Genomic DNA, 16326 nt, shown 5'->3' on the forward strand with positions numbered 1-16326 from the left:
CAACTCTGCAAAAACTTCACTATTCTGCAAAAATTCACAATCCACTTTTAATGATATAAAATTCCTATTGTCATGCCACCATCTGTTTTCCTCTCGCTTTCTCCAGGTCAGCTACAAGAACTGACAAAAAGCTTTAATGTAAAGTGTTTGAAACAACCCCAGAACAAAAGGAAATGATGCTGTGAAAACGATCCAAGGAGAGTGACACTATCCACAGCGAAATTCGTCCTGTATTAAAATGCTCTGAAAGGTCACTCAGAGAAGAATTTAAAAATAAAATGTAAAAAGTGTAAAACGCTGTGGGGTCCTCTGGACTAGATGAAGCGATATACAAATGCAAGACAGTTACAATTCCCCCCAAAAAATCAAATATTTTTATCATTTAAGAAATAAAGTCATTATTTCTTAAATTAAGCAATAACTATCTTGGCATTGAGCATGCCGAGATAAGCAAACCTTAGTGCAAGTTCTGCATAGAGTAGGATGGGAAAAGGTACTGTCATTATAAGGTTAATCCTGAGATATTTATGAAGTGTTTACGTTGATTGATTAGCAGCGGCTCCTATTAGCGATATACATTCCATGTCTAAGTTGCAACCTGTATGATGCAGAATTTTTCACATATCCCCCAAAATGCTCTATAGTCAAGCTTAGCTGGATGTCAAACAGTATTCACTAAAGCATCAGACGCAAATAAATTTTATGTTAGTTACTTACAGCCACATTTCCTCATCTATCTTTGATGCACAAGGCAGATTTGAAGGAGTGTGACAGGAGTTTTAGCAATGCAGCAATCAATAAGCCAGAGTTCAAAATCATTATATTTTCCCTTGACTGGCTCTAAGCAGTTATTGTCAGGAGAAACACCGAAAAATCAGATATTTTTTTCTGGCCCATTAAATTCTTTACAACTAAAAACTGACTCTGTTTTGAGTTTAGCAAAAATCTAATAAATATGATGCTTGGTGGCTATACATGGTGATGCAATTAGTAAAACTGGTGCCTTGCTGTAATCCCTCCGTTTATGATTCCTTGCATTATTCTATCAAGGAATGTGCAGACAAGTTTTTTTTTGATGATTCAATATGTATTAAATTAAAATAGTGTTTATACAAATGAGTTTGTATTTGCTTTACATGTCTGAAATAAATAAGTTTTCCCATAGCCTCACTCAGCAAATCTGATCTCAAAGGAATAACTGAATAATCAGCTGGTGAAACTCTGATCAATATATTTATTAATAACCCATGAAGAAAAAAAGAGAGGATAGTATGGAAAGATTTCTATTTAAGTTACTTTGCATTGCAGTTTACTTATGGTTTTTAGTTTAAAGTACGATTGCATTTCCAATCTGTCTCTTGTATAGGTCATTACATTCGTGATTCACTGAAGTTTTCTATAATATATAATGTATGAATAGCATAAATGGAAGAATAATTATGGATGCAAGATGAAAATCCCTGCAATTTCCCCGACAAATGGACAGTGGAAGTGAATCATTTTATTTCAGATGTTTCTATGCAAACACTGTGATGATGGTGGACGTATTTGCTTTCTTCTAAAGCATTTTTAGATCGTCTTGGAGTGTGTGGTAGAACAGCTACTATGTATGTGCGTTGGGTATGTTTGTTGGCTATGCATTTTGCTGAAAATGCACAATTGTCATCCAAATCTTTGATATCTAAAGCTTAATTGGAGGCGTTTGGCAAAATGAGGAGAAATACATGGAGAAGGACAATACAGCTGAGTTTACTTCCTCCAAAAAATAGACAACAAATAAATAAGAAGAAAAAGTTATCCTCTGAAAAACCTGCAAACATTGTTTACTCCTTTATTGTTTGGGCATTTTATTATTACATATTTGCTACTCACTCTGGCAGTGCGGCCTCTCATTCTTCCAGCTCCACACCCCATTGGCTAGACACTGGATGTGGGCGGGGCCTAACCTGTAGTACCCTGGATCACAGGTGAATACGATGCGAGTTCTGTACTCGTAGTGCGAGCCATTAACAATCCTCCAGCGGCCGTGCTCCAGAGAAAACGACCCAATGCTGGGACACACTACCACTACACCGACAGGAGAAAACGAAGCCTTATTAGACCTACTCACTTTGGGCAAATCCAATAATATTGCTTTTTGTACTTTTGCATCAAAATCATGACATATTGAGATTTGGTCCGTATGTTACACAGCCTGGTGCCAGGATGTGTATGTCACTAACCAGAACATCTCGGTATCTTGTTATGGTTGCTCCATGTTCCGTCAGGCTGACAGATGGCTGATGTCAGTTCTTTACTGGATAGTCTGTATCCGTCGTTGCAGAAGTAAGAAACTCTTGTTCCCACGGAGTAGTCGGCAGTTAGCACTCCACCATTTATTGGTGCCTTAGGTGGCCCGCAGGAGACGGCTACGGAAGGAGAGGGATACACTGATTGAGAACATCCAAACACCTTCTGTGTTGTTTTATTTGTGGATGTTAAAAAAAGAAAGAGTCACACAAAACCTACCATTCCAGGCAGTGTGTTGTATCTTCTCATCAAAGTTGTTAATGTCATATTTATTTCTGTGTAAATGTATTTTTTTGAATCATTCAATTTTAGAGGTGGAGCAATAATGCACAACTCCAATGAGTTTTAAAATTAAGAACTGGGTGCACAAGTTTAAAGATGTTATACACTTACATCCACATAGATAAAATGATGTAGGCCAACATACCCTCACTAATATTTAACTAAATGTGACTTAGTTAGATATTAACTTGTCATGTTTAAACCTGTCAAGACGATTTTTGTTAAAAATTTTCAATTGGATTTCTGCCCCTTGCACTTAATAGAGAAATATAGTTCATTTAAATTGGTTGGTTTCTTGGTAAAAATTCAGCTTTTAAAAATATTAGATATATTTTTAATGATGCCAATGTTGGGTCCATTCCAGAGTCTTGATTTTACTCTAATTTATCCATTACAAAACCAGCTTTGATGTATGTCTTGTTGGAAGATATAATTCTCTTCAGGTTTTAACTTTCTATCGGTTTAGATGAAGTTGTAGCATATGGAGGGAGTTAGTCTTCAAAACTTCCTACACTTTGTTTGATGCCTTATGATGAGGCTACAACCACCATGATTGAACGTTTGCAGAGTTGTTGAGATTTAAAAACTCCACTTTGACTCCACCAAACTATCGTCTTGACATTGTGAGCAATTAGCTAAATATTTGTGGGCAGTTGCAAACTTTGGTTGAGCTGAAAGTGTCAAAACACATATTGGGGCCTGCCATAGCAAAGCATAGGAGAGCATTGAAATGCCTTGCGAATTTTTGTCTCCCCCTCTGTGTCTCACTCACACATGACAGTTTCAGAGAGGATTAATTACCATAGAAATAGAACACTGAGGCAGAGATGTAGAGAACTGCAGAGAACACTCAGTTAGTACAGAGGAGGGGCATACAGTTAGAACTACAGAGACGTCACCTTGGTGGAACACTTGCTACAGACAAGTATATATGTTTTATAATATAATTACCACCAATGACAAAAAATAAAGTAAAATTCTCTCACTTTTCTGCCAACTGCACAATTCTTGTTAAGTAGTAAGTAGTATAAGATAAGTAGTATTTCAAAAGAAATCTTATGTTTTTTGAACAATGACAATGTTTGTTGTTAATCTGTTGCTAAGAGATGAGCGCGTTTTCTGGTAACCAAGTGCCCGAAGTAAGCATCTGATTTTTACTTTTGCAAAATTTACCAACCGGAAATTTCCTGTGTCCAAGCAGTATTTCAAAAGAGCTTATGTTTTATAAACAATAATTAATTTGGTGTTAAGAGATGAGCGTTTTTTTCTGGTAATTAACTGCCACGAAGTATAAATCAGATTTTCACTTTTGTGTTGAATGTCTGTTTATCAATATATTCACCATCAATGACAAAAAAAAAAAAAACATTTTCACTTTTCTGAAAAATTCACCAACTGCACAATTCTTGTCAAGTAGTATAAGATAAGCAGTATTTCAAAAACACAGAAGAAATCTTACGTTTTTTGAATAATGACAATATTTGTTGTTAATCTGTTGCTAAGAGACAAGCGCATTTTCTGGTAACCAAGTGCCCGAAGTAAACATCTGATTTTTAGTTTTACAAAATTTACCAACTGTAAATTTCTTGTTTCTAATCAGATAAACAGTATTTCAAAACAGCTTATGTTTTATAAACAATAATATTACTTGTAAGAGATTATTCTGGTAGCGAACTGCCACGAAGTATAAATCTTTTTTTTTTTTTTTTAATTAAAATTATTTGTCTTTCTCTGTTGCATCAATACTGGGCAAAACAGAACATCTCAAATAAAGCTATTCTGACAGATGACAACTGGATGTGAAACATCTGAGCAGAACTGGATACAATTCTGTAAACATGCTCTCTCAAATTGTAGCTTTCTGTCTAAAAATACACAATTGAGAGTTCTTCTTTATTATCAGCACCATAATATTACACAGCTTTGACAAATCTTTTCTCAGGTATGCGTTATGTAAGAAATTGCAATAAGGCTTCAACATGTTTTTGCAAAATCTAGAATGCCCTGAAAAAGATGAATATGGAAAGAAAGGAATACTTTCCTTCCATTTATAGTTTTATTTGAGATAAATCTGTGTTTTAGTAGCTTTATCATCTTGACATCCATTAGGTACAAGAAAAGATAGCAATAAACTTCACTGCTAAATTTCTCTTCTAAATAAATGTATTTTCACTGGGTGCTTTATCAGTTTGTAGATAAGACAACATGAAGTGGATGGCAAATTACAGTATGTAATCTCACACCTCATCTAATATCCTCCTCTGATTCTCTCAGCCCATATAAATTTTATAACAGTCCCTGATTAAGCTTTCGTGGTAGTTTTCTACAGCTCAGTTGTGATACAACAAAGCTGGACAAAACATAGCAAGGAAACAAGATTTAATTTACACAAAAATAGAAAGGAAATTGTATGAAACAAAACAGAAGATTTACCATTAATGAAAGAACACGATAGTTCCTAAATCTGAGCAGCAACAAAACAAGACTGTTTAATAAAATTCATATAACTTGTTCTCTGTGTCAATATATGAACATCATTGCTTAGAGCACTTATTTTTTCATCCTATGCCACTTAGGCAATTATAAACTATATTTGGTTTAAATTGCTTTAACCACAAACACATTTTCACATACCTTGACAACCAGGCACAGGAGAGTCCCAGGCGTGGTAGCCCTGCGACGTACGGCGGCAAGTCGCCGTGCCATTGCCTATAAGACGGTAACCACGGTCACAAGCCCAGCGCACCACGCTGTTAACATGACCGCCTGTCTGAGACGATATGGAGCCGTGGAGGGGCGAGTCTGGCGTGGAGCAGTACAGGGCTGCGGTGGAACAAACATTTAGAAAAACAAACAATGTAAATTCTATGAAACAAAAGGGCTTGCAGACAGTAAAGCACAAATTTATTTATTCATCATTCTTTACTTGAACCATGAAAGGGTAAAACCAGTCTTAAACCTTTACTGTGTTGGGAACAACCTTTACACCCACACAACTAAAAAAACATTGTAACTTTAAAACTTGCAGACGTTCTATTAGGATATTGTTGAACTTATAACTCCAAGTGTATAAAATAACTATACAAAAACTTGTTAGAGAAGTAATAACATTTAAATTGTAATCGCATTAAGACCAATTATTGTACATCATGAGAAAATCTTTTTAAAAAGCCTTAAACAGAAAACTAAAGAATCTCTATTAGGAAACCCTTATGATATAACTGTTGAGTGCCTATGATAAACACTATGTTGGACTCAGAAGTCATTAGTGAATATAAAAAAATTTATGACATAATCTCATAATAAGCATTATTAATTTTGATAAAGAATCAGTAGAATTTCCTCTGTGTTATAGCCAATGACAAGGCTATCTACTAAGAGTAAATAAAAATGTAGTTTTTAAAATGTTTTTGCTGCCTTACATTTATTATAACCTTTTGCTTTATTTTGATATCTAAATGTTTCACACAAATTGTGAATGCTGTTAGTTTTTTTTTTGTTTGTTTCTAAAGTTCAATCATTATGAAAAAGAATGAAGATATCTTTTGCTGCAGTAGTCTTCGAACCCATAGTAACTATAATTACCCTTAATGCTTCTGGTTACCCAAAAACAAAAATCACTCTTTAGTGTGACAGTTCTTACTGTGGGAAAATAACTCAGTGTCAATAAAAAGTGAAAAAAAGCACAAAAGCAGTAAAAAGAAGGATTTTCTATGTTGTAAAATGTTGAAAATGTACTTTCTTGTTATATGTTTAAAAGAACTCATAATTGGCTAAAATCAGCTTTTCACTTTCGAAAATTTATTATAGAAAATGTTGTACAAAATGTCCAATCTGTGGACTTTAAGTTATTGGGAAATACTACGCGGACTTGTCCCACATTCTCTCCTTTAAATACAATCTATGATGGCAAGAAATGTTCTGTCATTGGCCTTATTTTGCAGGTCAAAAAATTGTCGTAGTAGGTCTGTGTTTTTAAGTACAACACATGCTTAACACCTCTCATCAATGCTCACATTAATCACGTCCAGCCAAAGAAGGTTACCAAGAATCTTGAGAGGCTTGTAATTCATCATACAGAGCAGCGGTGCTTTAAAGGTTAAAGAAACAGCCTCCCTGACTGGAGGCTGTGGAGTGAACAAGCAAACTGTGAACAGGTAAAACTGTCTCTTGCTCTTTAACTGTCAAAAATGCCCTTGAATAGAGCACTCATGCCTCCTTACCCAGCGGCGTGAAGTTGTACTCAGCACGACCAGGTGCTAGATTGTTCACATGTAAAGTTTTAGTAAAATACCATCTGTACTTATCAGGTTCTTTTGTCAGACGGATACAACTTGAGGACTAACCCATCAGGCAAGTCGGTAAACTGCTTTATGAGGCAGACAGAAGTCTAACAACTTGTAGATGAGTTAAACAAATAAAGTGCATCGGGGAACCAAATTTCTTAAAATATCTTCATATTTAAATTTTTGTCATTGATTAGAAGATAAAAATGGCATTTTAGTCCTTCTGTCTGACTCGCTCTCCATGCATTATAGTATGAAATAGTAGTAAAGTAAAGTTGGGATACATACTTTGGTACTCACCAACATAGCGAATTTTGAAGCCTTTCTTGTTGGTGCCGTGATCTGAGGACCAGCGGACGAGAAACTGATGACCGGAGGTTGTGATGTTAAAGGGTGTTGGCAGGTCTCCGCTCAGCGTTGCCAGAGTTGGACTGTTGGTTGTGGGGCCTAGGTGAGATAAGAGACAAAGTACTGGTAAACACAGAGAAACTCATTTGGACACTTTGTTTCTTTATATTTTCCAGTTTAATGTCACTTAATTAATATGCTGGGTACACAAACAAATTAAAGTTGATCTTTCACTTCATTTAACTGCTTTCCTCCAAGTCCCCTTAAAATGCCCTTGTTGGACTTTGGTTCTAGCCATGATAACCTAACAGGAAATTAGCCTCCAATTATTGCAATTGGTATCCCATAATCTCCAAGATCTGAACGTGTTAATGAACTCTCTTGTTCGGCTGAATGGACATTTTTGTCTGAGCGTTTATTAATTTTGTTTAATTATTTGGAAGTTTACAAAGCATTGAAAGACTTAGTGGTTAGTAAAGTTTTACTAAATATTTATTCATGTGTTAATCTTTGAAATATAAAACCATTTTATGAATCTTTTTGTCCAATAGAATGATTACAAGACAAATACATTAGATGACAAACCCAACTGAGGAACAAAAACACCCCTCCTTGACAAGTTATGAATGAATTGCAGATATTACTTGAAAAGTAAAGTCAAAAAAGAGCCTATTTACAACATGAAGTAGGCTAAAGCTGCAGAGTCCAGCTGAGCTTCCAACACGCAGAGCATCCCTCCCCTGACTGCTCCCCCACACAGCTCCACCCACAGCCCAGCAGCAGCAATTAGTAAACAATTAGTATGGTGGAAATGCCATATGCTAAACTTAACATATAAACAATATAAACCAATGCTCCTATGAACGGCTAAAAATTGCATCCTGGTGGTGAACTGCTGTGATGACATGCTGAAGGTGAAGTCTCTGAAAGAATAGGAGCTTCTTAAAGAGACAGAGGTTAATTTCAAGGCGTCAAATTCCGAAGTCAAATTTCTTTTAAATCATGTTTGATATACACAGCATTTTCATAATAACTGAAGGTGACATAGTTAGTTGACAGTGCTATAAAATGGAACTATGTGCCTGGAAAATACATAATTCCATCTCTTTAATAAGTATTCTAAAGATTCAATTTCAACCATAAACGTCACTTCTAGGTGGAAAAAAAGCAGTATGTACAGTAGAATTAGCTGTGGCATCTTTGTCCTTTATATTTGTTTCTGCATATCTTTTTAGTTAATTAAATCATTAGTAAGTAGACTGTAGTGTGATTAAAAATAAAATGAATTCTTGATTACATTGATTACCGGTTCCGGATGGATTTACTTATAATCCTTGCATTTTAATTAAAGTTGAATCAAGTTTGATTGAAGGTTAATGAATTGTTGTCTTCAAATTTATCCTGCCTTTAAAAGTGTGATACAATATTTTAAGGGGGGAAAAATCTATCCCTTGAATGAATTTTTGATCAATTATCAGACTGATATATTTATACAGATTGACATTAACATAGCTTGTCAATGCTACTCTTCTTAAAAGACTTGAGTGGTTGTGGGTAGAGGTGTGTGGGGAGATTGTTTACCATCAAAAATCTCTAGCACATCAAACTCCCTCTCTGTGTGGAAACTCTCAAAGGTTATGGTGACATTGTATCCTTTTTCCACATTAATGCTCCAGGAACACATCTGGAGGTTCGGGTAGCTCTCCGGCCACCCTGGGCTCAGGATGACACCCGATGAGTCGTATCGCACGTCATGCGCGGGGCATTGAACTGAGAGTGGGGACAATTAGTGAAGAAGTGCTAGGTGAGAACACACTTTTACCTAGAAAGCTGTAAAAATCAGGCGCTAGAAATGTTTGAATTCTCACCTTGGCATGTAGGAGAAGGGGCATCCATCTGCAGTCTCTCTCCCAAGCGACAAGTTAGAATTTCGTTGCCAACCAATGAGAAACCAGGATGGCATCGATATCTGATGATGTCACCTGAAGAAAAAAAAAAATCAATTTGAGGAAAGTTGCATTTTTTTAATAATATACAATCAGAAATGTTTAAAATTGTGCAAATTTTAGAACTTCATTATGCTAATCCAATTATGAACAGAATCATAAAAAGACATGTTTTATAGCTGTAGAAATGTAAAACTATTAAAAAAATATCTATATTGGCGGAAAACAAACACCATATTTTGGAATGTACTCTGAAAGTTGAGCAGAAATGGTACAACTGAATGAAAGTAGTTAAATCCCCCAGGTTTATTTATACCATATATGAACACACTTTTCAAATTTAGAATCCATGAAAAGTGCATTAATTCACATGGTGAAGCCCTAATTTCCATCAGAGAGCACTGGTGATGACATGTGAAATGCACAGGGGTGAATGTTTCGGCAAATTCACCCAGAGGCTGGAATGTTAAATCTGAAAGAAATTATAAATGCAGAAAAAGTCTAACGACCGCAGCTCATACTACAAGTGCCTTAATTAGTATGAAAATATTTAAACAGCCAATTAGGAGGAAAATCGGAGCATTTGGCAAAACATTTTAATTACGATTTCCTTTAACCAGAGTTCCATCTTCCATATTTACAAAATTTAACTCTTATGAGTTTCTGACAACAATGGATTTTTTATGCATCTCTGCCATATAGGTCAATACTTTTCCTGCCCATCTTGTCAGATTAGGTGGACCGTCAAGTGTTTTTAGCTGCTGTGCCACTTCCTTTCTACTGTTGAAGAACAAATCAAACAGTGCTCCATGACATGCTTAAAGTGTAGAACATTGTTAATAACTCAATACTGCTTTAAATGTCTCCACGACTTTATCCATGACCTGTCTGGCTTGGGATTAAAGTGACTATAAAAGGAATAAAACTGTACATAACTTTTTTTGTGTGAAAACCCAATACAATAATGAAGTTTGTGGTTGTTACTTGACAATGTCTGAAGAAAAGTTTAAGGGATTAATTATAGTTTTGCAAGGCCCTGTACCCAACTAGGGAGAATTTTACTTTTTTCCCCACACGTTACACAATTCGTACGGAAAACTAGGATAACTGGAAAGTTATAACTTTCTAGTTTGCATCCAGTGTCAAATTGACCCATCCAGAGACTTGACAAGTAGACAGACAGCTCACCTATCTCCAACTCGCCATCCTCCATCAGCATGTCAGCATTTGGTACTTCTGGGGGAGGCTGGCATACCCTTAATTGGTAGGCTTGGAGCACAGACAAAGCACAGGAGAGAAAAGAGAACAAAGAGAGAAAGATTTTGTAAGAAATATGGGAAATATTAAACATGATGTAATCTTTAAGCCAAGATGGATTTAAAATATATATGTATCATAACATTAAAATGAGCCACTCTCTAGAGGAAACGTATAGAAAGCTGTGATGATAACCCAAAACAAGCTGTTTTAATTTTAATCATGGCAGCAACAGTTTAACTTCACTTTTTGAGTTCGGGTGGTTAGGTCAGCAAAGCACAGAATCAAAAACAGAGCAACCTCACAGATACTGCACTGCCTTGACTCATAAAAAGAAACTAACTTCACAGCCAGTGAGCTGAAGGCTGTAATCAATATTACTGCATGAGTGTAGATCACTCACTAACAGAGGCACAGGGTGAAAATACAGACGGACAGACAGACAAGCCTGGAGAAGAGGAGGATGAGAGAGGGCTGAGGGCTGTAAGTCAGGATGAAATTGACTATGAAAATGAGACCTGCCAATAGTCTCTGCTGCTCTCATGCATATCAAAGCCTAGTGGTTTGCGTGTGTGTGTGTGTCTGTCACTACATCTGAATGTGTGCACGGGGAAAGGATCACTGTAAGCAGTCATTGATCTCACTAAGCTTTAAGACCATTTTTTTAGCAACCTTTGCATTCAAGTCACATCTGCTCATATCCATGACAACATCATCTACCACTCTGCAGGCTCTAGCGTCTGTATGGGAGAGCTGGCATTCACAATCCTGACCCAAAGATAAATAAACAGAAGGACAACAACACATATAAACATCCCCAGCAGTAATTCGATGCGTCTTTCGGGGGTTTATTTGGCATTTCAAACCGAATTTGCACTTTTGCAGCCGCCTCAGATGCAAAGAGTGACATTCTGAATTTCGGTCAGGTCACTGAAGGATGCAGGGGAAGAATAGGGGAAATACTTTTTCTTATTGTGACAAGCTTCTTCCTCAATTTATGCAGTCCACTCAGAACCAGAGACGGCATACTGTTCAATTATTTTTTGGACAATAATCTCGCCTAGCATGAAATAATGGAGAATCACTGAATGCTTGCCATCCTTCTCTTGAAATTTTCCCCTCATCACCGTCCAAGATAACGAAAAACAAACTACTATCTATCAAATTGGAATAGAGCCTTTGGAAGTGTGACAACTGACAGTTCTAACCTGCCTCAAGAATTCAATAAGGGCATGTGGGAGGAAGTCTGCTTAAACACACCTGAGATTCTCTCAGAGACAAAGAGCAAAACAGGGGAATACAGGTACATGCTTTTTTTTTGCTGGGAAGTTTAGTGTGAGACCGAGTGAACGTATGGGAAGCTTGAGAAGAGAATGAGATGAAAATATAAACCAAGGCTGATTATAAGCAATGCTATCAAGTTAAATCATAAGCACGACACGCTCTGCTGAAAATCCAGCTTCAATGAAATGTGATGGTTCATTAAAAAAAATCATGCGCAGCTTGATGACGACCCATCAGGATGCCTGAACAGAGCACATGAAGTTCTTGAAATTTGAACATCTCCACCCTAAAACAGCCCATCATCATTTGGTTCAAATAAGAGCATGACATTATATAAAGATACTGTTTTGGCAAAACAGACCTTGCAACAGACGTGAAACGCATTTTCATAACAGGGAGAAGATTATTTTATCCGTGAAATTACTTTTACTGTTTTCCAAAGACTTTTGCTTTCTGTGACCTTGTTTTATCTAATTTCTCTTTGCAAAAACTCTGTCATGAGGCCCAAAGTTACTTATACCTCTGGCAGATTTAGGTTTAAAGTAATTTTTTACAACATTTTTTTTTCTGAATGTAAGTTTTATTACAGTCTTTTAACTGTAATGCTCAAAGTTGTCTGTATGTAAATATTGTTTTAATTTTTAACAAACACTGGTTCTTCTACATGGACTTTTTTTTTTTCTTAGTATGTGCGTCAGTGTTACTATTTTAAAAATGACAAATACAACTTTTTCTTTAATAAGCACAACATTTGAGCTGGAAACCAAAATATTACAGACTACAAACCGAAGCTACCCAAGTGATACCTTGCACTCCGGCTAAAACAAAAACAAAGCAAAGCAACCCCTATTCATTACATTATTGGTTGGAAGGGCTGTGAAATGGACTTTGATCAAGTTGTGAAATGCTCCTGAGGTGAATCGAATTCAATATCTAATTATTCAAGGCACTAGGGTCGGGCAGACCTTAATGAGGATGAAGTTAAACACAGTTCAGCACAATGAGAAACCAATCAGTCTTATAATTGCAGCTACATCTAATAACAACATTATAGTTTCATTACTGTACTCCAGGAGAAAAAAGATAACAGCATAAAAAAAAAAAACTGTTAATGAGAGCAACACCTGAAACCGAGCACACCAATTCAAATGTCATGTTCCACTTGCACTGTACAGCAACACACTAAATATCATCACTAGCTCTGATTAAGCCGTACGTCTTACCATGGTAACTTAAGACAAAGAAGCCTGAACCAGAGAAGTCAGAGTGGAATTTAATGAGGATGATGTTGGAAGTTGAGTAGACAGACTCCAAAGCGGTATTCCCACTGAACTGGCCTATCTGAGGGGATGATTGATCTGGACCATCCCTGTAGAGAAACAAAGAAAGATTCCCTCAAACGTACAAAAAAAAAAAAAAAAACACAGAAAAAGAAAGAGTGAAACACAAAAAAGCCTTAAAATGACTGTTTTTAATATATTGTTATAGAACAATGGGGTGGAAAAAAGTCTGCCTGCAAGTTCCCGCAGATATTCATGACTGTTGGATGGCTATTTGTGATCAAGAGATGGGTATCTTGAGGCTAGAATCAAACATAAAGCAGACGTGGCGATATTTATAATACATAACTGGAGACGCTCCACTGACTGTAAATGTAGATGGACATTTTGTGGGAAAGTGATTTTCCACAAAGTCATTGCAGTTGGAAATGATCCAATCTTCCTTCTCAAAACATTCCAAACTGCAATGTCTCCAGGTTCACTGGTAAAAAAAAAAGAAAAAAAGTGAATATATACTTCCAATTCACTTGCAAAAGAAAAAGTCGTGATAACACAGTTCAAAAAACTATGGCTTTTCTTGCTGTATTGAACTGGAGTATTGACTGAACTGCTGTCAGGTCAAAAGAATAATAAATGTGAGTCCTGGTGTGGGCTTGAATTTACACGGCTTAGTCTTTGTACAATGTTTTCTATCAGTTGGCAGGTCAGCTTTTGCATATGATACTCTGAGCTTATTACACCTATTGAATGTGTCACCTTATGTTGTACTCAACACTAGGATTGCTATCTGTGATTAAAAAGAAACATTTTCACGATGCAGATGTGGCGGAAGAAAAATAAAACCTCCTTTCATTGTAGGCTTTTATGTATCAGGAGTTAAAAAGCATCTGATCTTTACCCGGTCCTGAAATGTTTGAAATCTAGAGCACGAAAACAACATGTTCCACACTGTCAATATCTAATAAACAAAACTGCTGGCAAAATGGAAAAGATGTGTAAAAAACATTATGAGTGTGACTCATAATTCAATAGGTTGAATTTCACCCTGCTTAAAGTTGTTGCTTTCTATGGTTTCACATTATTGTGGAGAGATGGCAACATCTCCTCACTGCACTGAAGTTTGCAGGCATGCTTTTAAGCACATCTGTCTTGAAGATCAACTGGAGTATTTCCAGTAGTTTGAGATGCGAATTTTGACTTGGCAATTGGAACATCTTTTTATTTTTGTCTTGTGGTTGGAGATTTGCAGCCATTTTTGGGATCATTGTCCTGTTTCACAGACCAAGAATTAGTTCATTCAGATAACCGCAAATCTGAATGAAAAACGTAAAAAGACAATGCAAATGGGGAAATTTGTGGTCAATGAAAGTGCAAGGGCCCCAGGTCCAGCAGTGATTGCTTCGCAGTTGGAATTGGGTGTTTTTGCTGCTGTTTTGTTTATCCCAAAAAGACTCATGGGCAAATCCAGAAATTGCTAGTAGGCCAAATTATTACTTCTAACTTGGGGATGCCTTGAGATCCTCCAGAATGAGCTGGAGAGAGTCACTGGGGGAAAAGGATGTTTGGGTTTCCCTGCTGGTCCTGTTACCCCCCACCCCCAAAGTCTTGAATAAGCTGAAGATATTGCTGCTATTTTTTTTTTAAAGAAAGAAGGGTATACAATTTTTTTTAGACACACATTTCTCTTTTGGCAACATTTTTGTGTTACATTTCAAAAAAAAAAAAAAAGACAGGTGGAGCCTGCAGTGCAAAATGTTGAACTGTTAAAGTCCAGGAATAAAAGGAGGATGTACTTACATTTTACCAGTACTAGAAACTCTAATGACTTTGAGGTGTTAAGTGACTCTCTGGTTGAAAGAGGAATATCAGAGTTTTTTCGCACATTGCTTCCCTACAATGTTTTCAGTTCCTAACAGTTATTAGTACACCCGCATAACATATACAGTGAAAGGCTGCCTGGTTCTTGCTAACATCTGATGTATCTGACACATCTCGCAATGAAATCCTGTAGTACGTCTCCCAGTATGAGACCAATTAGCAGACTCGGAGACTGTCAGGTCAGCTGGTGGTGGACTGAGGAGACCGCTGTGAAAATCACACCTTTATCGTTGACACTGTGCTCTCTGCAGAGAGCCAACATTAGTTCTCTGTGACTGAGATTGTGAGTGTTTTTTTCTTTTTTCTGTCTGTTAGTGCAGTTGCTGTCCTTTCTTCCATCCAGTTCACTCATTTGGCTACTTTTTTAGAAACATGCTGTGCACCTAATTCATGGAATTCACACAATCCTCTGCAGGTGGGCGACTCACAATTCAGCAGCCTTTTGGTGTTTGGTGTGGAGGAAAACCGGGAAAGAAAATGGTCCTGAGCTAAACCTAATGATTCTATGAAGCAAACAAACTAATATCTATTTGCTAAAAACAAGGTGACTCAGGTGGTACTGTATTTGCAGTAAAAACAGTGGAAGAATGTTGTCCCAGTACAGATTTTGTAGTAAACCAAAGCAAGCGAAGCAACTGAGAAAGTCTGCATCTGAAAAACAAAAGCCTTCAAACTCAGACTGTTTTTGATACTAAATGGATTAAAAAAATTAAGTAATATGTCAATTGTTGGCACTCTTTAGTTTTTGTTCTTAGTTTTGGCAAAAAAAAATTCTGAATGTCAGACTAATAAGCATTATATCATTTTATATTGTTTTTCATTGGGCTTATAGAATTGGTTTTGAGACTCCCTTGTGGATAGACCAAACAACTGAACAACAAGAATAAAAGGAGTCTTGTTCCTTTCAATATCTTTACATTACTCTTTACATTAATAAACTGCCTTTCATGGACTAGCGACTTGTAAAGGGTGTACCTCTCTCTTGCTCGCTGAACATAGCCTTGCAAAGATGAGCGTGTCTAGAAAATGGATGGAAGTAGCAAATCTTCACAAAAAATGTATGCAAATTTTTAAGCAATCTTTGGAGATTTTCACCATGCTAACAAAACTATAAAAATTACATCTTCTTCCAGATAATTTGACTCTACATGAATGGGATATTCTATGTTTTTTTCCCCATTTCGAAGAGTGGTCAGAAGAAACTACTAAGAATTTCCTTTGCCCACTGAACAAAATAAAAGTGAAGCATACCTTTAGAGATGTTTCAGTTTCAAATATTGTATTAAAACTCTTAAGGGTGCCAATAATACCATCAAAGGCTTTTCATGTGATTATTTTTCTTTTTACCTCATTGACTTTTCATCAAATTTTCTGTGTGAGATGATGCTACTGTATTTACTCATGAATTTGTTTTCTAGTTTTTTTTAAACATCCTTTAAAGTAGTATCCATACATTTGGTACATAGAGATTGTATC

The 16326-nt window shown here is 36.4% G+C and overlaps 1 protein-coding gene across 7 annotated transcripts in view; it reads right to left on the reverse strand.

Moving 5' to 3' along the window:
* LOC114156180 (CUB and sushi domain-containing protein 3-like) overlaps nt 1-16326 on the reverse strand; it is a 404435-nt gene that overhangs the window by 40584 nt on the left and 347525 nt on the right. For 4 of the 7 annotated variants that reach the window (XM_028036459.1, XM_028036458.1, XM_028036454.1 and 1 more), the window contains 8 exons: nt 12916-13061; nt 10340-10420; nt 9074-9187; nt 8787-8975; nt 7146-7304; nt 5206-5394; nt 2223-2408; nt 1873-2067 (listed from right to left, as the gene is read on the reverse strand). In XM_028036459.1, the coding sequence (XP_027892260.1) occupies nt 1873-2067; nt 2223-2408; nt 5206-5394; nt 7146-7304; nt 8787-8975; nt 9074-9187; nt 10340-10420; nt 12916-13061 (1259 nt within the window). The remainder of the gene's footprint in view (nt 1-1872; nt 2068-2222; nt 2409-5205; nt 5395-7145; nt 7305-8786; nt 8976-9073; nt 9188-10339; nt 10421-12915; nt 13062-16326) is intronic. The other 3 variants (XM_028036460.1, XM_028036457.1, XM_028036456.1) reach the window with 1 other exon arrangement.

The sequence above is a fragment of the Xiphophorus couchianus genome, chromosome 13, assembly GCF_001444195.1.
Source record: "Xiphophorus couchianus chromosome 13, X_couchianus-1.0, whole genome shotgun sequence".
NCBI classification, from domain to species: Eukaryota; Metazoa; Chordata; class Actinopteri; order Cyprinodontiformes; family Poeciliidae; genus Xiphophorus; species Xiphophorus couchianus.